Below are 23,382 nucleotides of genomic sequence, written 5' to 3'. Positions count from 1 at the left end.
CCCATTTGAGTATAAGAGGTGCTGGGAATCCTAGAGATAAATTAAACTTTTGTATTCACTACTTATCTCTTAAAGTATCGCCTTTCAGGGTGATCCTGGTATTAGAGGACCAGCTGGCCTCCCCGGGCCACCAGGAGAAGGTTTGCCAGGACCAAAAGTAAGAGATTTAACAATTATGTCTCCCTTTGTCTTTTTTCTAAAAAACAAACAAACAAACTATACTATAAAAATGCATAGACGTGCATAGACATCCACATGTCTTCTGTCTTCACTCTTCACTAGAAACAATTAATCCAACAAATAATCTTTATTTCGTAGCAAATCAAAAATGTTTCTGGTAACTAGCCATAAACCATAGCCTTCTTCCAGTTGCATATGATAAATGATAACCTTGCAGTGAAGATCAGTGACAAAACATTTAGCTCCTGCAGGCATTAGCTGCACCTGAGTAGCAAAAGTTTCTTCAAACCTGGCATTGGTCAAAATTAATGGCCTGGCAGGCACTTAGTGTGTCTTGCCCATGCTACTGTTACAGCTATAGGCATACTGTTGAGTTCTTCTGGAATTAATTCTTCTTTTTTACTATACCAACCTAATAAACATATAATGACCAATAAGGAATCGATCCTTGAAAAAAAGGATTATTTTTGTAGTTATAATATACATCATGACAAAGGCCTGAAAGTAATTGTAACTATAAAAAGCAATTTTCACTATGAAACCTCCCAAATTGGAAATTCTTATGCTCCTACAGCTCAGTTTTAGAAGTCTACTAATGCAAAAGAAATGGTGTAGAATGTAAATGTAAAGGAACTCAACAAAGTCAAATGCAAAGATTATGCAACATAATAATGTGTTACCTGCACAATGTGGCTTATTGGTCCCAGAGATTCAGTTCACATTGGCATGAAAACCACATCCAGAGCAAAGCACTGGTGAAGCACTTCCCCAGCCAGGACTAGTCCCAAGGACTGGCATGTGCACAGTATCCTTACAAATGAGGAAAGAGAGAATTTCATGCAGGGATACTGGAATAGCAATATAGGCATGAAATTAATATTTCTCTATGTGAGTTTTGACTGCTTCCTGTGAATAACATATGGAATGGAAACATTTTCTCTAGAGTTCTTTTGAAAACTATCTTATGAATTAGCAACAAGTATTTATTTGCAATGCCACATTAGTATGTATGCCCATGGGTCTTACTTAATGGTGATGAAAGATAACAAAACAATAATAATCCTCTCTTAAATCTTAATTCAGTCCCCAATATCCCACCAATACAATCCTTCCTTCAACACAACATATATATCTCTCAGCAAGGTTATTTATGTTCAGTAATCATTAAACCAAGTGACTCCTTTGAAGTATAAATTGGATTTTAATAATCTGATAAAGGCTGAAATGAGTCTTTGTCAGACAGAGCAATCTTATCCTCACTACTTATAAAAGGAAATGTCTGGTAGAGGGTGGACAAGAAATTACATGGTGGTATAACAATTTATTGTGTATTTTTATTATGAATATTCTCTAGGGAACCATAGGACGCCCAGGGCCACCTGGCTCTCTGGGACCTCCTGGTGAAGGTATTCAAGGAACTAAGGTAAAAAGGCTTCATGTCTCCAATATTTAACCTGTGCTGAGCGGTCACTCTGACCATCACAGTGTTAAGGAGATTTCACATAGTTTCTTATATGAAGAGAGCCTCAGGCAAGAAAATGAGAAGGATAATGGGAGCACGTACAAAGTATGTTCTGTATCTACTGCTGTGAACAACAAGCCCAAGCACACGTGTTGGAAGGAAGGAACTTTCATCAAAGATACCTTTACAAAATTAAAAATACCATTTTTTCTTCCTCAGCTCTCATGCCCATGGAGACAGCCTGAAGTAGTTATATGAATACCATCTATGATAGAGAAAGAGTCTCCATCCTGAATCTATGTGTACTATTAATTTTTCCCTGTAACATGCACTTTTACCCAAAGCATCAGTCAGATGAGACACACTCAAAAGACAGAAATAAGAAAAAGGGAATGAGAATGAATGAAATGGGATAGAAAGAGGGAACAAATTAAAATTAACAATGTGGTTTTTCAATATTATATAACTTTATACTGAAGAAATATTTGAGAAATATAAGCTAGCTACTACATTGTCTCAAGTGCCTCAAGATACTTGTTAAAATGCAGTTTGAAACACTTTCTCTTTGAACATTTAAACTTAAAGCATGATTAATGATTACAAAGAGTTAATATCACTACTTGGATTATCATTAGGGGGAACAAGGAATTCAAGGAATGCCAGGACCACGAGGCCCTCCTGGAGATGGGCTTTTAGGAGAGAAGGTATGATATGTAAATCAGACATAATGCCCTAGATGGAAAAGAACACACTGAAAATACTCATTACAGTCAGCTCTTATTGAAGGCTTATAAATTCTGTGTAAAGGGAATGGGCATTTGGGAAAACCCCAGATATTAGAAGATTATATTATTATTAGAAGTTATATTATTTTATTATTAGATTTAATATTACTGCCTTTCTTTCACCCACTATGCAAAATTTGGACTTTACATCAATGTTAAGAAAAAGAAAACTTTAGGTTGGAATCAGTTTTTAGATGCAATCACATTGGCTCAGAAAGGCTGTACAAAATACCACAGGCTACTAAAAATCAAACCAGGACACACAAATCCATCTGTTTGCAATTCCAAACACCTTTTCTGGGCCAAAAGGTTTCTCAGAGTGATATTCTCATTATTCATTCCAATGACACCCTTGGATTTCTTTTCTATTTCCCTACCGTTATCTTATTTTTCTAAGACACTGATAATAATTTCCATCACATAATATCACATGAAACCCCTCTATAGTGTGCATATAGTTGTTTGAGATGGTTCATTGTTCAAACAGCTTCACTTATTTTTTCCCATAAGGATGCTTAGCCAATCCTATAAGTTATTAATGAAATTCACAATATACCAAGTTATTTAAATGATGTCTAATGAAGATTTCTGTCATATCAAAGCTGAAGGTGAATTCAACAAAAGGCAACTAGAGAGAAATTTGAAAAGTGTAATAAAAACTGACTTAGGCTTTCTGTCTGCTTACCAACATGGTTTTACAGGGAGATCGAGGAGCTACAGGTGACAAGGGGAAAAAAGGAGAAAAAGGTGATGTGGGTGACCCTGGTTTATCTGGAGAACCCGTGAGTAACTCAGATTTATCATGGCTATTTTCTTAAACCATGTAAAAACAAAGCTGAGTTGTGTGTTCTTCTTTCTATTTAACTACATATAATCTGAAATACTTAAGAAACTGAAACAATGAAAAACTTTAAAAGCAAAAAGACATTTCCTTGATTAATACCCCACTTATCGCACAGATGTGGTTTCTCTGTTAAGGAAGTTGTCATGATTTAACCCCAGCCAGCAACTAAATACCATGCAGCCACTCAGTCACCTACCCCCCAGCCCTGGTGGGATGGGGAGGTGAGTCAGATAAAAAAGTAAAAAAAAACATAAACAAACAGAAGACTCATGGGTGGATATAAAACAGTTTAGTAATTGAACCAAAGTATAATAATAATCATAATAATGAAAAAAACAAGTGATGCCCAATACAGTTGTTCACCATCTGCTGACCAACGCCCAGCCCACCCCCAAGCAGTGATCGGCCCCTCCCAGCCAACTCCCCCCAGTTTGTGTACTGAGTGTGACATCCTATGCTATGGAATATCCCTTTGGCCACTTCGGGTCAGCTGTCCTGGCCATGTTCCCTGCAGTTCCTTGTGCAGCTCCTCACTGGCAGAGCATGGGAAACTGAAAAGTCCTTGACTTAGGGTAAGAGCCACTTAGCAACATCCAAAACATCAGCGTGTTGTCAGCATGATTCCCATAGTAAACCCAAAACACAGCCCTAAACCAGCTACTAAGAAGAAAATGAACTGTATCCCAGTTGAAACCAGGAGAGCAGTGAAGGACAATTGCCATGTTTCAAGACAAAACTATGCAATTCTATTCTATGGCTAGCAAATAACTACAGCTCAGACTTTCCCTCAAAGCTGATGAACAATGAGGGGAGTCAAAATGAAAACTTCTGCTGATGGGCAGGTCCCATGTGGTGCTCTTCTGTTCTGAAATTTGCATACTATTAAGTAGGAATATATAAACTCCATTGCTGGGGGGGTGACACATGTATATATATATACACTAACATATAAATAGTCCATATTTTAAAAATTCATTCTTGTCCTGCTACTGGCCCTATTAAACTCACACATGATGAAGCAGAATTCTCATCATTCCAGGGTGTCAGGCAGGTACACAGTCTGTTTAGAGAGGAAATCAACACAACATGGCAGACAAGAAAGCTTTGCACAGATTCTCCCTTTCTAATGTAAACTGACAATCGGTGATTGAGTGGGAGACTTGAGGTCATCCAACTCCCATATAACACCATCACCTTAGGAGGCTGCAGACACTGAATGCACAAGGTAATATCACACAAACACCACTTTTTCTAGCCAAAGTTCCTATTGGCCAAATATTGTTCAAATAATGGTATTGATGAAGTCATATTCTGAATTACAATGTTACTAATTAATTGCAATGTTGAATTAACAATCACTGTTACAGGGCAAAACTGGACCAAAGGGAGAGCAAGGTCTAACAGTAAGCAAATTCCATTATTTAAATCCCCTTATGGCAAGATATAAACAATACTAGATCAGATGAAACATATCCTGTTAATTATTTTGGACGGTGCTTTCTGACAAGAAGTGGTCTTAGTAATACTGCAGCATGAAACCACTCAAAGATTTCTGATTTTTTCTCATCTACTTTCTACTGAAATGGAATTTAAAGTTCCTGGTAATTTTAGGCATTTTTCTGCTATATGTTCTTTCACAGTTAGCGTTAGATGACTCAGGAGTGCACTTGCTGCAGAAAAGATTTTTTACAAGTATTTAAGAGTATAAAGAGCAAGGATCTTCAAACTTGTCATGGTCTGTCATGCTATGAACGTAATTATATTTCTGCTAAGTCTGAACTGCACTTGACCCAAATTCAGTAAAAGTATGTCAGTGACTACTACTAAGTTTTATGGAAGCTGAGCAGCAGTAGCAAAAGGTTGTATTTGAAAGGCTGACTCAATGCCAAATGAGTCCTGTCATGCACTTAAAAAAATATAACAAAGGATTGCTCTAATAACAAGAAACACTTTGTTCACAGAAGGTCTCACTTTTCTGAACAGACAGCTCTGAAGGCAGCAGCTGTTTTTTCTCTTTTCTGATGAAATCTGGGTAACAGAGTGGGCCAGATACACCAGGGCTTCCAACTCCCAATTCCATTCTGTGTTGGTGCTCTGTCATACATCAGCTCACTACAAGCAATACAATTCCTAAAGTTGGGTCTGTTTCTCCACTCCCAATACATTTAAAATGGATATCATATTATTCAGATACTACAATATGAATGATTTTCAGTTTTAATGAGAATCAGTTAATCACAAAACATTTTTACAATAACAGTAGTTAATTGTTTTAGATAAAGATGTTTCTGTGTTGTCAAGTTAATGATTGTTATATGCATATGAAACAGTTCAGTGTAAAATGTGGGACTCATTCCCTGTTTGGAAGGTCAGGTTTGAAAGTTAAACAGTAAGATTTTTCTAAGTTCCTGTAGGACACAAATATTAATTATAAACAAAATATCTGTTAGTGTCAATATTATGCATTATTTGAAAGAGGCAAAGTTGTAAAATAATTTCATATTTAATTCTTTTCATATCCAGAGAGAAGATATAATTAAATTAATTAAAGAGATATGTGGTAAGTACTCAGGAAATCTTTACGTTCAGGTTCTATATTTTCTTTATTACATTTACATTCTTCTCCTTTCCAAAAGGATACCATGTCAGGTCATTGTGATCTGTTTTTTTTTATTTTTCCTTTGCAGGTTGCGGTATTAAATGTAAGGAAATTCCTATGGAGCTTGTATTTGTGATTGACAGCTCTGAGAGTGTGGGACCAGAAAATTTTGAGATTGTCAAAGACTTTGTAACTGCTTTAGTAGACAGAGTAACTGTAGGCAGAAATGCTACTAGAATTGGCCTTGTGTTATACAGTTTAGAAGTTCAACTAGAATTTGGTCTCAACAAATATACAACTCGACAGGATGTTAAGCAAGCAATTAGAAAAATGCAATACATGGGAGAAGGCACTTACACAGGAACTGCTATCCGTAAAGCAACCCAGGAAGGATTCCTCGGTGCTCGAGCAGGAGTGCGGAAAGTAGCTCTTGTGCTGACAGATGGCCAAGCAGACAAGAGAGAAGCTGTAAAACTAGACACTGTCGTTCGAGAGGCTCACGCGGCAAACATCGAAATGTACGCAGTAGGAATTGTAAACACTTCGGATCCAACACAGGCCGAGTTTGTGCGTGAGCTAAATCTGATTGCTTCAGATCCAGACACAGAACACATGTTTCTCATTGATGACTTTAACACCCTTCCAGGTGCGTTCACTGAAGTTATGCATTGTATCTGATGCTTCTCAGAACGGGGCACAGTGGGGGGCCAGTACTATCTTTATGGATATGTCAAGCTTTGATGCTGATCAGGATTAGTTACAAGGAGCAAAGTAATAGGAGCCTAGAGATAGAGATTCACTTCTTTTAAGGAGTCACATTATAGGGCAATGATTCAACACGCCAACAGGGGGATGTCACCCAGTTTAGGAAAACAGCTGCTTAAACTGGTTTTCTAGGCTGAGTAAGTGCTCATGCATTGCACATCTGCTGGACTGTAAGTCAGAATGAAACCCATTGTCATAAATTCTGCTTGTTCACTTCCCTTTTTCATTTAGTTGTTCACATCAGCAAGGTAAGAAGTTATTTTCCTGTAACCAACTAGTAGTTGTTACTAAGCTTGGATGAACACCTTTAAATAAGTTCATTGTATTTTGTACCATGTAGAGGACTTACATGCTGGCAAATTTGTGACCAAAAAAAGCTACAGTGCAGAGAGTCTGGAATAATCTTCTTAGAGACATATAAACAATCCAGAGGAGTACTGGATTACGTGTGTATTACTGACGTATATAAATAGTCCATATTTTAAAAATTCATTGAATTTCTCAGTATGATGTTTTTTACTTTCTTTTTTTTAAACAGCTCTGGAGTCCAAATTAGTAAACCAATTTTGTGAAGATGAACATGGTACCTTAATATACAACCGTAATGGAAATGGTGCAAGTATAAGTGGTTCATATTTCCATTCAGTATCTCCAAGTTCATATTTCCATTCAGTATCTCCACTTCAGAACCACCATGTTAACAGACAACCACTTTCAGCACAGACACCTGGAGTATCTACAGTAGAAAGTCCTCTGAGTCTTGGTGATCTTCCTCATCCATTAGCTCCGGTATGAAAATTCAGCAGACTTCAATGAGCAGAAGTTTAAAATATATATCCCTCTGTGCTGCCTGATGTAGTATGTAACCTTCACCTTACTTTTCTGCCAGACAGGTACTGTAATAGCTCCTTTAACTTGGTATGCTCAGAGCTGGTTTTTCTGAGTAAGAATTCTGATGTTGCATGCAGGCTATAATTTATAATATAATATATAATTTATAATTGCTATAGTTTATTCCTGATACTGTTACAAGAATTATCATTCCTCTGTTTAATGGAGGAATATTTGTGCCACAGTGTGAAACGACATTATTAAAAAGCAATTACACTGTTATAATTAAGTCTAAGAATTGAACTCAATTGTAGATTATCATTTCAAGTTTATAAATAAAATTCTGTAAAGGCCAACTAAAAAAAATATATATCTCATATTTAGATATGACAATTTTCCTGGTGAACCAATCAGGTGAATTTAAAATTCTGGTTTTTAACACTGAAGTCAGGTTAAATGGAAAGGAATAACATTAGAAAATCTCTGAGTCATGGAGGGCTTGTTAATTTTTAAACACTTCACAGTATCTGGAAAACAAAGAAAATCAACTGCTTATTTCAGACCAAATTACCTCCTGTGGTAGTATATGAAGCCTATGAAGAGGAACAAGAGGAGAAACAGTTACCCTTCCTAACAGCAGACACTAGAGGTATTTTTATCATCATTCATTTCTTCATCTGCTTTTTTGGCTGATCAAAAATCAACGTCTCATTCTGTTTCTTTTCAGCTGCAGCTGTGGTACCATTATTGCCATCTAAACAATCACCATCCAATAAAGTGATGACATCACCTCTTTCAACTGCAGGACTTACATCAAGACCAGGTTATAGATCATAACTAGTTTTTCATTTTGTTCCCTCATATCCTGATACTAACTTTTAATAAGGCTTTAAATCAGAGTAATTTTGTTCTACTCTCTGAAGATTTTGTGAGTCCGTGATGTGGAAGATAATCCATTTCAGGATTTTATAACAGATCTAGTTGCCGTTCTTTTCTTCCCAAGTTCCAAATCCCACTGCTCCACTTATGGCAAAAGCAAGGTTATCTGAGAGGAGCTCATAAATGGCATCAAAAAGAGAAGTGGGCCAGTGAGCAGGTAATTTGTCAGACAAGAAGGGGCAGTCTATGGAGATAGGAGGCTTCATTAAAGACAAAGATAATGGTTTCAGAATTGGACAGAAAAAATAGCTTTCTCTTTCAGAGGAGAGGAGAAATAGGAAAAAACTGTGTTTAGTCATTTGAAGAAAAGTATGATAATTAGCTGACTGCTCAAAGGATTGATTCTTTTCATTGATTTTTTGGACATGAAATGTCCAAATGTATTTTGTTCATCATTTGGGGGATTTTGAGTTCCAGTAATAGTTTATTATGATGGGAGCAACAGAAAAGAGCGATAGAAACATGTTCCCATGCTTCCAGGGAACACTGGCAATAACTTTTTTTTTTTTCCGCCCAAAAAAGTGACAAGATACGAGTTAACAAAGACAAAATATTGGTGTCACAACATTAAACTTAACAGAAAATTGCTTTCTATCTAATGGTATTATTAGTGAGACTAGATTAGTATGTCACAGTCCTCTTATGCATATCTGTAGGAGTCACTAGACCAACAGGCTTTACAATGGTAAAGTACTTATGTACATAAGTACTACCATTGTATTAGATAAGTAACACAAATATCTTACAAAAGCAAGACTAAAGTTTTATATTCTTCTCACAATTTTAATGTCTCTTCTTCCAACCACAAAAAGAACTAACATGCAGCAGAAGGATGATGGTCATGCTTATGATTTGAAAACAGCATATGCAACTACCTTACAGCTCTCAGGCTTACAATTTCAGGTTGCTCACAAGACTGGTTGCACTTAATTAGATTTCAGAAAATAGATTTTGAAATTATCGTATTCATATTCTTTGCTCTTTCGGTATGTAGAGCCAAATTACTATTATTTCTGGAATTACTAGAACCATGCCAGTAAAGGAATAGTTTAATTGACCTACTAAGATGCACTTTTAACTTGCCTTCAATACTAACATCTTTACAACTAAGAGTGAATCTTAAACTGTTGTCTAACATTACCAGGAAAAAAAAAAACAAAATCAGAGTTTAAAAGGTAAAATCTATGCAATACAATTGACTGCTACAAACTGAATTGTTTCTATTCCTCTTTTTTCTTTATTTTAGAAAGTATCCTGGACCTCCGGTGCAAGTTAAGGTTGGATCCAGGGCCATGCCGTGTTTATATGATAAAATGGTATTATGATAAACAAGCCAATGCTTGTGCTCAGTTTTGGTACGGTGGCTGCGATGGAAATGCAAACCGCTTTGAGAGTGAAGAGGAATGTAGAGAGGCTTGTGTATTTTCTTCTGGAGGTAGGAATTCATCTCTACATTAAAAATGAGCAGGTTGAAACTACTGACAGTTTGACTTTGTTATAAATTATCCAGCCTGGTACGTAAAATCAAACCAACTAATTTATAGAATGTTAACTTTGTGAAGTCATATGTGCACTAACTAAAAAAAAGTCTACCTATGCAAGCATACTTTAATTCTTTTTGCATATAGTGTATGATGTAGTGCTTATCTAACAAAATAGCAAATTTTCAGCAGTATCAAGAGTACAAAGATTCTTTTTTACTAATTTATATTAAGACCAGTATAGCATTTGCCATAGCAATTGCCCTTCCTTCACCTAGGTCTTTAAATACTAACATTGTATAATCATTAACTATACTTCATTTTAAATGACATATTTTGGAAGCAATCGTTGGTCGTTAAAATTATGTCATCTCTTTTCTCTCTGTTACAGAAATCTGATATTTGCCAAGAATTGTGCAATGAAGACTTCACTTCTTTTAAGCGAAACCATTCTCACAAATAATATTTTAATATATCAAGCATATTTCCAAATTACATGCGGAGTACCACTCAGTACAGACAAATACAGCAAATGCATCAACTTATGGCCTATGTGCTCTCTGGATCATAAGACAGGGAGGTGGCTAAATAACACACCTTTCCTAACCGTTTCACAGTTACTTTAATCCTTTTTTTCAGTAAACTCTCCTCAGTTTTCATTAGCTAGCCAAGATCCATGACATCCACAGATTTCTGAGTGAATATACCAATATCTGGAATCACTAAATTGGGTTAGTTCATGTCTAAAGTGGTGCTTGTTATGTGTTTCTCTTCTGAAAGCCAACCCTAATTTTTAAATGCATTTTAATATTTTCATCTTCCTTAATTAACTATTTAAACTGTTGTTCAAAACATAAAACGCAGCATAGTTTATTGGCTGCCACTGTGATATTGCTTTTTACATTTACATCTGCATGTACATGTTGCATTTCCTATTACTTAACATACTTGAAAGCTTGTTTCTAATAAAACATTTCTTGTTTTACTGCCAGGAGAGAAAATGGATAATGGTATCTTTACAGGACTAAAAACTTAACCTAGCTAAATTACATTGCACTTACCTTCTCATGCGTTTCTGACAATGGATTTCTGCCACAGCCCCTAACAAGCCCCAACACCCCAGGTTAGGCATTCCTGCATATGAAACACGATGATCACTTTTGGTTGGGTTTGTGTTTTTCTCTTTTTCACTGAGCAAATGGTAACGTCAAACATATCAACAAAAATGGAGCTTAGCCTCAAGCCAAACACTCTCCATCCTTTCTGCTTCCAGAGCCCTTGGTCCGTGTCCCGCCAGGGCCACGGAAAGGCCACAGGCACTTCCCACCTGTTACTCACTTCATCCAGTTTGTGTCAACTTCCAGATGGGTGCAATGGACTCCTCACCAACCCAGGGACCAGCTCCAGGGAAAGAACTGTCAACAGGACGAGTTTCTTCCTACAATTCGTACTTATTTCGAGTAATTAGTTTATTTTAAAGTGGTAGGGTACTGCAATTAAAATTGGCTACGTACAATTTTCAAGTCACTCCAAATTAAAAATGACGCATCCCATCTATCTTAAAATTAAACCAAACCCACCAAACTCACACCCCCAAGGCTGTACTTTGCCGACAACGCGAGGCTTTCACGCGATTTAGGTTTTAGCGCCTCAGCAGGGCCGGGGGCGGGGCCGAAGGGGGCGGGAGGGCGCGCGCGCTCCCCACGTGCGGCGCCGCAGCCAATCCCGGCCGCCGCAGGGGCGCGAGACACAAACACCCCACACCCCTCCCGCCCCGTTGCCGGGCAGCGCGTGGCTTGGCGGGGCGCGCGGCGGCCATGAGCGGGGTGCTGGACGTGCTGTGGGAGGACAGGGATGTTCGCTTCGACATCTCCCCGCAGTGAGTGGCCCGGCCCATCCCGGCCCATTCCTGCCCGCAGCGGTGCTCTCAGGCCCGCCCGGGGCCAGTCATCGAGGGATCTCCGTGGGTTGAGGCCGGCCGCCATCAGGGGCGCGGTGGATGCCGGGAACGCGTCCGTGTGGCGGCGCGGGGGGGCGAAGTGGGGCGGGGTTTCGGAGCGGCCGGCCGGGGAGTTTGGGGAGGTGGGAAATGGTCACCGTTTCCAATGTGTACAAAGAAAACAAACAAACCAAAAGTTTGGACTGAGGGAACGGTGTGCTTTTCCCAGCCGAGCTTTTCTGGCACTGGGAAGTAGTCTCGAACCGAGTGGATGTGTCTGAGGGAACGGTGGCGCTCGCTGGTTACCAGGACTTGGTGTCCCTGCCGTGGCGTTGGCATCCTGAACTCAGGGAATGGCTCTGCAGTATCTCACGAAATTCCCCTCCTAATAATACATTTCGTTTCTGCCCTGCAGTCAAACTGAAGAGTTTTGGCTGTTTTTCACAATAAGATAAAAATACAGAAGAAATTTACACTACATCTGTTGTTATTTAATTAAGTGGTTAGACCAGTTAAATAAAGCAAAATAGTAATAATATAAACTACTAACAAAAAAATCCCACAAACAAAACAAAACAAGAAACCAAAAAAATCAAACCTCATCCTATGTGGAAAATTCTGAGCATTTCACATGTCCTTATATATCTTTCTTTTGCTAGCATCTGTTATTTCATGAGCCTAGTTCCACTCCTTATGACTTAAAAGTACGTCAGGAGGTAACAAGCTCTATTCTCTAAAAGATCTGTTAATGCAAGTTTGTTTTTTTTTTTTGCTTTCCCATTTCCATACACCTTCTTGCTGTTTGAGGGCATATTTTGCTTGGTCACACTTGCTATGTAATTATTTATGTACTGTTATAATTTAATAGTAGAGGTATTACTGTTTTTCATCTGTGAGATGTAATAATCATTGCAAGTATATAAAGTCGAATTATGTGTATATGTGCATACCTGGATTTTTCATTGCATGATGAACTGAGCAGAAAACGGAGAAAGTGAAGCAGGGAAATAGAAATAGCCTTATTTTTGGAGGATTATTTTCCATCAGGTAATTTCTTTTTTCTCTTTTAGACAAATGAAAATGAGACCTGGAGAGGTCCTTATAGACTGCTTAGAGTCTGTTGAAGATACCAAAGGAAACAATGGAGACAGAGGTAACTCCAAACTCAGGGAAATTGTAAACTTTCTACTTTTTAACATGTGCAGGTTCATGGAAACCTGTGAGGTTTCCACTGAACTTAGTATCAAAGCTCTGTTGCACAGATCTGTCTTGGAGTGTTTTCAGATAGGATTTCTTGTTCAGAGTTATAGGAAGATGATAATCTTGTCTCAGAATTTGCTTAGAATTGAAAGCCTTGTAAGAATAATCCATTTGTAAACAGTGTGGTGATCTTCTGCTGTAATCCTCTTTAAGGCTTAATTTTCCCCTCCCAGGGTTAAACTGAATCAGTAAGGAATATGTAGTGGGCAAGGGCACAAAGCTGCTAGTGTGCTGAGATGACCCTTCCTAGGTTGGATGTGCTGCTCCACAGGGTACAGAATGGAGTAAATTTGCATATGATAATAAAGGGGTGAGGTTATTCATGAAGGCAGCTGTGATAGTTAATTCACTGCCTTCCCCTTCTCTTCCCCAGAGCAATTCTGCACTGAGTGTGTCTGCATTTTTACTATAAGCGGGTAGATTGAAATCAGTAACTGTTCTTGGGTTGGTTTTGAGGAATATTGGTATATATTAGAGGTTGTTTCATTTGTTCCTTGATGGATTTTCTCTCCTAGCCTTTAAAAAAAAAAAGTGTTTAGTGATTTTTCTAGCGGGTTGTTCTGTGCTTTTCTTCTTTTTCCTATCAAGGGGAAGGAGTATCCTGGTGTTTCAAAGCTAGAGGTAAATATATGTCACAGAACAGAACATTTAATTTAATAGAAGTTATTCAGATTTTAAAATGTCCCCACCCTTTATCTCCAGGTAAACTGCTTGTGACAAATTTGCGGATCATATGGCGCTCCTTGTCCTTGCCCAGAGTCAATCTCTGTGAGTATCATCTCTGGTTTCCTTTGTGGTGGCATGCTATTCCTTCACAAAATATTGATTCCGGTACAGAATAGTAAAGTAAAAAAGTGAAGCACTCTGTTGCTCTTTAAAGTCTGAAATAAACTGATACTAATTAATTTATTTATAACATAGGAACTGAGATAATAATTCATAGCAAAATAGTAATATTCAATATTCAATGTTAATTTCTCAAAACAGAAGTTGAAGAGTAATTCAGACATATTTTTCATTTGGTCTATGAGGGATTAATTTGTTTTTCTAGAAAGAACCAAGAGTTTGAGTTTCTTCACATGTTGCTTTACTTGTAGCTCTTGTTGCCACCTGTTTATTCACATTCTGTATTTTCTTATTTATTCTCCACAAGTACCAGCCTTTCCAATTTTACTGTTGTAAGCTCTGAATTTTAACTGTATGAGTAGCTAGTGAGTCTACTTGTATTTAATTTAACGTGCTGAAACAGGGACAGGATGCAACTACTTTGTACCTACATTATTTCCAGTGCTCAGTGTGGAATCGTTTTCTTTAGAAATATTCAAAACTTGATTAGGCAGTACCCTCAGCAGCCAGACAGAGTTGGTCCTGCTTTTGGCTGGATAACCTCCCAAGGTCCTTTCCAGCTTATATTAGTCTTCAGTTTTGTAATAAGGGCCCAGACCATCAACCACAAGGTGTAATTCTCACAAATAGCAACCAAAGCTGTTCTACAGAATTCAGTATTGTACTTCGTAATTTTGACTATTATTTTTCTTGTTCTCAAAACAATTGTTTTTTTTCTCCCCTAACTTTTAAGCTGTCGGTTACAACTGCGTTATAAATATAACAACAAGAACTGCCAACTCAGTAAGTTTCAAAAAATACTTTTTAAAAAAATAAAACAAGCTGTAATTAGTTATTTATACTTACTGCAGTATATCAACAATAATCTGAAAGTTTACTTGCACTAACAGTAATAGAATAGTAGTGAAAGTTGACTTTTAAAAGTTGAGTGTTTCACCTTTCTATAGGAGGGTGGTTTAGTTTTTTCTAAGGGAGTAAAACTCATGTAATCACACTGTTTGGTGATTCTTCTTCCCTCTGGATAAGTCAAGCACATGTTGGCTTATTTTGTCTAAATTTAACAAAGGTCTATAGTGGCACTAATTTTGTGTAAGAAAGCTCTCAAATACACAGCCTGCGAAACTATTTGTTTGGCTTGCTGCAAGACCAGCAGGGAGATTTTGTAGATTCCCTAGGCAGCCACATGATAACAAAACCAAAAATACTGTTTCAGTCATGATATTGCAAATGCATAGCAGGACTTCATTAGTCCTAGCATTGGTGGAACTGCTAGTTTCTCAAAAAAAACCTGAGCTCCATTGAAGACAGCAGTAGATCAATGGTAGAATCAGGATTACACCTGAATATACACTATTTAAAACAATAATTTAGAAAATATCTGAGGATTATTTATTGCTTGTACAGTTGAGCTACTATATGGACAAAATGTAAAATTTTATTTTTTCCTCACAGAAATTACGAGGGCAGACAGAAGCTCTGTATATATTGACTAAATGTAACAACACCCGGTTTGAGTTCATATTCACCAATGTTGTTCCTGGGAGTCCCAGACTCTTCACTTCAGTCATTGCCGTACACAGGTAGCAAACTTAGAATAGTGTTTGATCAATGAATCAGATATTGGGCATTACAGCTGCTGATGGACACGGTATGTAACTGCCCATATTTAACATTCAGAAAACTTTCCCAAAAGAGAACAATCTCTGTAAGGAAGGGAGAGAATGATCGCAGATTTTAATAGGTAACTGTACATAATGAAAACTGATGTGTATTCATACCAGTTATTGATCACCTTGTGATTATTTATGCACCTTGTGTGTATAAACTATCTGAACAAATAAAGGTATAAAGGAGCTAATTTCAGTGTGCATTTTCTACCTACAATTTCTGTCTATAATAATTTCCCATAATTTCGGACTGTGTAATGGAAATGAAGCTAAATCCTAGTCAGAACTCTGTCTGACCACAAAACAGTGTACACTTCCCACGTAAAGATAAGTCATCTGAATGAATGTGTGCATAATACCTCACCATAGGTTTCCATTTATGAGCTGTGAAATACTGACATATGTATGTTGGATGTTTGTGACTTAACCAGGACTGAAAAATAAAGGATTCTTAATGTCTGTGCTATGCATAGCACAGGACCCAGAGGATATACTTTGCAATAGGGTCTAGGAGATGACAATCTTAAGGAAAACTATTTTAAGGAAAAGGAAGAAACAGTATAGAAATGAACAATACAGGAGATCAAAAGAGTTGTTAAAACCCCTTTTAATTTCATTAAGGAAAGCTGAAAAATAATGGATTATATTGACTAAGTTTTAATAGTACTCTCACCTCTGTGCAATGAGGGGATAAGAAAAGTTTGAAATATACAACATTTCATATCTGTGCTAAAACAGAGTAAAGATAATAGAAAACACTGAATTGCAATGTGTATTTTTGATTTTTTGCAGAGCTTATGAAACTTCTAAAATGTATCGTGATCTGAAGCTGAGAAGTGCATTGATTCAAAACAAGCAACTGAGATTGTTACCGCAAGAACAAATATATGATAAAGTCAATGGAGTTTGGAATTTGTCAAGTGACCAGGTACAGTGAAAAATCAGGCTACATTGACTACAGAAAAGTTAAAATGTTTCAGCTTTATGTAGCAATTGTAGTTTTGTACCCTCAAAGGAATTACCTTTAATTCAGTTCATCAGCTGATGCCTGCAGAGAAACTGATCCCATATATTTGCTACTCGGTACAACAACGTCTCTTTTTGGCAACCTGAATTCTGTATGACTTGGCTAATATGCATTGAACTAGACATGAAGTTCCTGTTAAATAGGAACTTAAGTCTAATGCTGTGTGTGATCCTGAAAGAAAATAATGTTTCCAAAGTGCTCTATTGATATTTGTATGTTCACATGCAGCTTTGTCTAAACAATATTAAGACTATATTGTCTTTTGATTACTGGAAATCAAAAAGAATGGAATAGGATTCTTTGTCTTAAAACAAGAAAAAATAAAGACTTTAGGATAAAAATAGGAAACATTATTTTACAGGGCATTAGTTGCAAGTATTTCCCAGAGCCATGAAACAAAACAGGAGCTGTTATTTCTGTCTGTGCAGTTTTAGTCCAGAATGGAAATATGATCCATCCTGACAAGCTAAAAAGTTCTTTCCTCTACATTCTGTTGGCACAGATCTCCTCAATTACCTAAGTGTAACCCGCATGCCATTGTACTTACGCTATACCCCAGTTCCAGATCTGTACAGTTAAGAATGCTCTCAGATGCTTCATGTATTCCCATGAGGTTGGCTGTGCTGTGATTTGATCCTGCTTTGCTGCAGTACTAGGTACTCCCAGCTATTTTCACTACTCAGGTTCTGTATCCTTTAAAGATTGGATCTTGCTTCCTTGCAGTGAATAGATTTTGGTAGGAAAGAATCAGACTTTCGCTGAATTAAATATGAAGTTATACTTTGCTTGTGTTTGAATGGATAGCAGTAATCATCATGTTTGGAAAAAAAGGCTCTGTACTTAAAAGCAGTTCTAACATACCTTTTCTTTAATAGGGAAATTTGGGAACGTTTTTTATTACTAATGTGAGAATAGTTTGGCATGCAAATATGAATGACAGCTTTAATGTCAGCATACCATATCTACAAATTGTAAGTATCTTAAAACAACCATTTTCATAATGAAATGGTATCTGTTCAAGTCTTCAGTTAAAACTCCCTGGGCACCAAAATTAATATTTCATATCTCACATTTAGGGAGTAATTTAGTCTTACCAGCATCAACCACAGGGTAGATTTTCTTTTCTGTCCAGATTAGTTGTGGGCTTTCATGGGCAGGCACAGATGTTGAAAATGGCTTGTATTTCAAATTTTTGAAGTATTTATTGTGATGCTTCATACCACCTACATACACTGGGATTAATGATCTGTGAATCTGATCTTCAGAAATTTACTGTTATCACTTCTGATAAAACACTTTTCCCTGAGGTTTCAGGGGTTCAGATTTGTAATGGTAAATGGGAGGGAATGCTGGTAGCCAAGCTTCCAGAACCAGTAACTGTAGCTAGTACAGTGTAAAAAAAAAAAAAAAAAAAAAAAAAAAAAAACAAAAAAAAAAAAAAAACAAAACAGAAAAAATATTTATCAAGTAATTACAGAATTTTTTAACAGAAAGGTTTTTACCTCTTTACCATTAGCGTTCAATAAAAATGAGAGACTCAAAGTTTGGCTTGGCACTTGTGATAGAGAGTTCTCAGCAGGTAAGAAGCTTTAAAAGCCTTTTTTTATTGATGACATTTTTATATACAGTACTTCTCTAATTCTGAAATGTTATGGGACTACTTTTAAGGTACTTAGAGTGTTCCTTCTGTGGGGCCTTTTGAAAACTTTAAAAAAGTTCTTTTTGCACTGCTTAAGATATCTGTGTGTTAGGGTCAGTATGGCTATTGTGAGTTATGGTTTCTCTAAGCAAAACAGTAATAGGCCAGCATGACCAGTTAATAACTGTTAAATACACCGTCTTCTGAAAGATTATCTTTGGGATCTAATTAATTCTATACTTAATTAAGACCACTCTTTTAAATATTTTTTCATTGTATCTGTGTATCTGAAAGCTTCTTTAATAATAACATCAAGACCTAACAGACTAACAATCTGCTGAGTAGCTAGAAACAAATCATTAATATCACTTTTGAATTTGTCTCACCCTTATTTGCTTGTGTTTTTCTGTATAAGAAGTTTGTTCCCCTTTTATATAATGGGCTAAGAGTTAAAGGCTACTTTACTTCATAGAGAAACATTGTAATTTCTTTTATTTCATCCGTGATCCAAGTGGCAGAATGAAAAAAAGATAACACAAAAATAATGTATTTTCAGCAGGCTGAAAATTGCTATCATTAAACTGGAAATCACTATCAAAGGGAAAAAGTTCTTTAAATAATAAGCAACACTAATAAACAGATGTTGTCTTTTTTTCTGTGTTACATAGAGTGGAGGATATGTACTTGGTTTTAAAATAGACCCTGTGGAGAAACTGCAAGAGGCAGTGAAAGAGATTAATTCACTTCACAAAGTTTATTCAGCTAACCCTATATTTGGAGTGGATTATGAAATGGAAGAAAAGGTACTGAATTTATTTAAAATTAGATACAATACTTTCTTTAGAGTAATAAAAATATATTAAACATATTAGATATGTGGATTTACTTACTACAGTGTTTTAATTTGTAGCCTCAACCTCTTGAAGATGTAACAGTGGAGCACGTTCAAGATGATGTGGAAATAGAAGCTGATGAACATACAGATGCTTTTGTGGTAAGCAGCTCCACAGAAAACAAAAAACTAAAATAATTCTTGCTTGGTTATTCAAATTTAAGCAATGTACAGCTGTGATCCTCTGTTAAAGATACGCTGCAACTGTAATTTCTATATTTAAACACATCTACACGCCTTTTATTAAATGTCCCTATTATTACAGGAATTTATTCTCTGTATGAATTTTTAACTTTAGAAGAAACTATTATTCAAAATAAATACTAGTAGATATTTAAAGGAATAGTTTTATGTAGTTTCTCAACACATTAAAATCAGGAATAGCTTGAAAATCAGCAGTGTAATATGATCAGATAGATACATTATATGAAAACAAGTCTTCCTTCTCTTGGAGCAGATTAATAGATGGTGATATCTATACACTCGATATTCATCTAAAATTCAAACTTAAAAGTTTTTTAGAAAGGCAGCAATAATTTTGTATTACTGTACGCCCCAGTATCTAAGAATTTCCAAAGTTACTGTGCAACCCAATAACACCTGACTGCATGATTGACTGTACAGGTAGACTGCACATATTTTCAAGTACTAGCCTTGACACATTGACAATTGACATGTTTTCTTACTAATCTCTGAAATTTGGTAAATTAGCAGGGCTAGCACCAATCTTATTTCCACTGTTTTTAATTTTGCTGTAATTTACTCATGCAGAGAAGCTCTTGTCTTTTCCTTTCCCTCTTTCCTCACTTTTTGCCTTTTTTTTTTAATTTTTGCACATTTTTATTCAGTCTTCAACATATTTGAAGACACACGTCTTCCTTAAGTGAAGATCTGTTTGCTCTACTGGTGCCTTTGTCACCTGGATTAAATAATTGTGCTTTATATATTCTCAGACAAAAACTAGAGGCTGTAAATTATTAGAAAGTGGTTGCTGTAGGAGACATAAATCATCCAGGACCCAAGGAGTGGCTACACTTGACGCTGTTCTGTAGGGTCTTGTGTGGCTTGAGAGCCAGCTGAGCAGGAAGACGCTTGCTTTCCTGCCCCTCACCAGTCCACAAGGGCAACTGAAGCAAGATAGGGCTCCTTTTGGTAAATAAGATCTAGAACCTGCTGGTCTAGAGATTTCTAGAGCTGTGGATATTTTCAGAGATCTGATATCCTGAACGGTTTGATTGTTAATTTCCACACACACAGGATGGGAAAGATGGTATCTCTTTCTCATATCTTTGAGTAGAAAAATTTGGTTAATAATTCAGTTGTACTGTGTTCATTTCTTAGATTGAGTATGATGTTAACTGATTTTGATATAAATTTAAAGCTAGTTTTTGAAATTGAATAATGAATGCTGCTGCACAGGAAGCAGAAAATACCAGGATGCTGTCAGTTTGTCTTCATATTTACATTTACTCCCCTATAAAGTATTTGTCACTGTAACAAATGTAATATGAAAATGTTACCATTTAGAAATATTTGTTTATTATGATGGAAAATTCAAAGATTGGTATTTAATGAAAAATGACATAATCACCAACTCCTGTTAGCACATTTCTGTATGTTATTTCAACATAGAATAAACTGTCATCTTGTTTACAAAACAAAAGTAAAAGCTGTAAGGACTTGATTGTTGCAGAAGACTTAATACAGTTTTGACCCCAAAGAATTATTAGCAGATTCGGTTTTTAGGCTTCTTTTTTTTTCAAGGGTGCAAGTTCTTTTTTGCTTTCTTTTGCAGGCTTACTTTGCTGATGAAAACAAGGTAAGAACATCTTTCTTCTTACTGTCAAATTTATGTTGTTAAAATGGGATGATGAAATTAAAAAGTACCTTCTGCTTTATTTTGTTTTCTCTCATATCTCATGCATTCAAAAAAGCAACATGATCGGGAGCCTGTTTTTTCAGAGGAACTAGGACTTGCAGTAGAGAAGCTAAAGGATGGATTCACACTCCAAGGACTCTGGGAAGTAATGACCTGATTTAGATTGGCATGTGTTTGTTTCCTAAGCAGGAAAAGACTCTCAGTTCTTACTGGGCTTATGACATCTATAGAAGATAATTTAGAAATACTAGAATAGCAGAGAAGGAGTATGCCAAAGCTAGAGTGGGTGAATATTATATAATAAGCCCTCAGGATATGTAATATATTATATATTATGATATATAGTAAAAGAAAGATTATTCAAAAACCTTGTTAAAGTAACAGCTTTGCATTTATCCATTGTCTCTGTCAGTGTCGGGAGGGGAGGACAAGCTCCCTCTGGCACAAGGGGTGGAGCCCAGCAGCTGCAGAAGTGCTGTCCCCTGCAGGCCCCACCAGCCCTGGAGCCCTGCGCCCCTGTCACCTGGGGAGTCCCTCTCTGTCAGGCTGTCAGCACCTGGAGCCCTTCCCCACTGCGGGCATGGCAGCTGCCATTGTATTCCAGCTGCCAGGATGTAAAATGCCATGCGCCATGTTTTTAGACTGCTTTCTGACTGGCTGGCTGCGGAATTTGACACACTGGTAACTCCAGGTGTTTTCAGGATTGTGGTTGGCAAGACCAGCTATCCCATCCTGTTTCTCCCCTTCCCTGACAACACAGTCCTCCGTGGTGTTTCAGCCACCATTTTATGGCCAGTAGCCACCATTTTTTTTACAACTTTATGGCCCCTGTGTTTACAAACTGCCCTACGATTGGCTGCCAGGACGGCCACTGTTTGCCATTTTACCCAGAACTACGTCAGAAAAGGAAGCCTCCCCTTCCTCTGTCTGTGGAGACACCCTTTGAGACAGGGCAGTGCAAGGTGTGCAGTTTGATGCTGTATTTCAGGTATTTGGGTATTTATATAGAGTGCTGTACTTTCCCATAGACATAATAAAAATTATGTCTAAATCAAATTTCCATAGCTTGTTTAGTGTTGTGCAACACAGAAATATCATCATACACTGAACATTTTGTATCTAGGCATATTGGCTCTGTCATTGCAGCAGTGCTGTGTTACTGATAGCTTTAAGAAAAAGCAATACTGTTTCAAATAAAGGCTTTCATGTCTCATAATTTTCCTAAATGTTCAGCACATATCATTCCAAGTACTTAATTGTAATCCAGATATCCTCATACAGTTGTTGTTTGTGTTTGTTTGTTTTTGCTAAATCACGTTTTTAAAGAATGATCTAGAAAAAACTGCACAAACGAATAGCTTCTGTGTCTGTCATTAGACCTTTTATGATGTTATGTGTTATAGAGAAATGAGTCATTTATTGTTTAAAGGAAGACACAGCTGTTACGTTTTCTAGTGAGATAAGACCTTTGCGCTGTTTGCTATAAATGGAAAAAGTCAAATGAGCTCTCCTCTCAGCTGTTGTTTTAGCAGCTGACTGTTACAGTAAAGTAACTGTGGTGTGAATGTAATTGTCGTGTTTGTAGAAAATCTTTCAAGGTATATATTTTAATGGAATACTACCTATATTAAAAAGCAGTCGTTATTTCAATAAACTTTGATAATGCTATACCTTGTTGTAGATCTTGTATTCAGATAGTTCTATTTTGATCCTATTTCCATTACATTCAAAGAACATTTTACCATATGGGTGGAGACTTCAATTTGAATTATTTTGAAAAGCAGAACTTTACCTGAATAACATATATTTTATGTTTAAACAATAGTGTTTGGTTTACAAATAAATACAACCAAATGAGTATTAAGAAGGAGCTCACAATTAATTTCAAGGTCCTATTATCAATATCTGAAGAAATTGAATATGAGATATTGTTATGTAAAAAAATAATCTTAGAGCATAGGCAATTCATTATAAGTTCTGGAGTATTTTAGTATCTTTATGACTGCAGCAATGACACGTATTAAGCAACTCTGAAGAAGTGAACAGTAGTTAAAACTGACAACTTGATTAATAATATTTCTATTTCAGAATATTTAGTAACTTGTATATGTACAGTCTTGCTCATAGCTGTGTCACTGAGGGTCAGATTCTGCTGTCCTTACTCATGTCAAATAAATTGTTACATTGCACATAATCTTATTGATTCAATGTGGAGAATGATGGCAAAACCTGACCATAGTGACTAAGAGCAACAGTTGCTTCTTTCAGTCTTTGACAGCTGCAAGAGCAGCTCTGTTTTTCCAAACCATCCATCCTAAATTCCGACCTGTAAGGGTATGTACCTATA

At 36.7% G+C, this 23,382-nt stretch overlaps 2 protein-coding genes across 2 annotated transcripts in view; both read left to right on the top strand.

Annotated features, from left to right (window-relative positions):
• The window catches only part of COL28A1 (collagen type XXVIII alpha 1 chain), a 33,510-nt gene extending 23,188 nt beyond the window's left edge, over positions 1–10,322 (top strand). Inside the window, exons 25-35 of the mRNA XM_017834259.1 lie at positions 89–157; positions 1,535–1,603; positions 2,278–2,346; positions 3,129–3,209; positions 4,639–4,674; positions 5,795–5,831; positions 5,959–6,516; positions 7,174–7,424; positions 8,028–8,115; positions 9,652–9,840; positions 10,278–10,322. Of these exons, the coding sequence (XP_017689748.1) occupies positions 89–157; positions 1,535–1,603; positions 2,278–2,346; positions 3,129–3,209; positions 4,639–4,674; positions 5,795–5,831; positions 5,959–6,516; positions 7,174–7,424; positions 8,028–8,115; positions 9,652–9,840; positions 10,278–10,285 (1,455 nt within the window). The 3' untranslated portion in view covers positions 10,286–10,322. The remainder of the gene's footprint in view (positions 1–88; positions 158–1,534; positions 1,604–2,277; positions 2,347–3,128; positions 3,210–4,638; positions 4,675–5,794; positions 5,832–5,958; positions 6,517–7,173; positions 7,425–8,027; positions 8,116–9,651; positions 9,841–10,277) is intronic.
• A 1,336-nt stretch (positions 10,323–11,658) lies between these two features.
• Positions 11,659–22,703, top strand: BBS5 (Bardet-Biedl syndrome 5). The gene is made up of 12 exons (XM_017836743.1): positions 11,659–11,765; positions 12,896–12,978; positions 13,788–13,853; positions 14,665–14,714; positions 15,384–15,511; positions 16,391–16,526; positions 17,501–17,596; positions 18,142–18,204; positions 18,933–19,067; positions 19,175–19,258; positions 20,952–20,975; positions 21,091–22,703. Exons 1-12 carry the CDS (start codon positions 11,704–11,706, stop codon positions 21,190–21,192), a joined length of 1,029 nt encoding a protein of 342 aa, XP_017692232.1. The 5' UTR covers positions 11,659–11,703; the 3' UTR covers positions 21,193–22,703.
• The last annotated feature ends 679 nt before the right edge of the window (positions 22,704–23,382 follow it).

This window comes from Lepidothrix coronata, unplaced genomic scaffold (assembly GCF_001604755.1).
Source record: "Lepidothrix coronata isolate B3197 unplaced genomic scaffold, Lepidothrix_coronata-1.0 Scaffold7, whole genome shotgun sequence".
NCBI classification, from domain to species: domain Eukaryota; kingdom Metazoa; phylum Chordata; class Aves; order Passeriformes; family Pipridae; genus Lepidothrix; species Lepidothrix coronata.
Note: the sequence above shows the minus strand (reverse complement) of the source record. Positions and strands in the feature narration are given on the sequence as shown.

Coding starts and splice junctions, on each gene's coding strand:
- BBS5 (XM_017836743.1), top strand. CDS start 11,704: ATGAGCGGGGTGCTGGACGTGCTGTGGGAGGACAGGGATGTTCGCTTC. Junction 19,068..19,174: donor ATTATGAAATGGAAGAAAAG/GTACTGAATTTA, acceptor TTTAATTTGTAG/CCTCAACCTCTTGAAGATGT. Junction 20,976..21,090: donor ACTTTGCTGATGAAAACAAG/GTAAGAACATCT, acceptor CATTCAAAAAAG/CAACATGATCGGGAGCCTGT.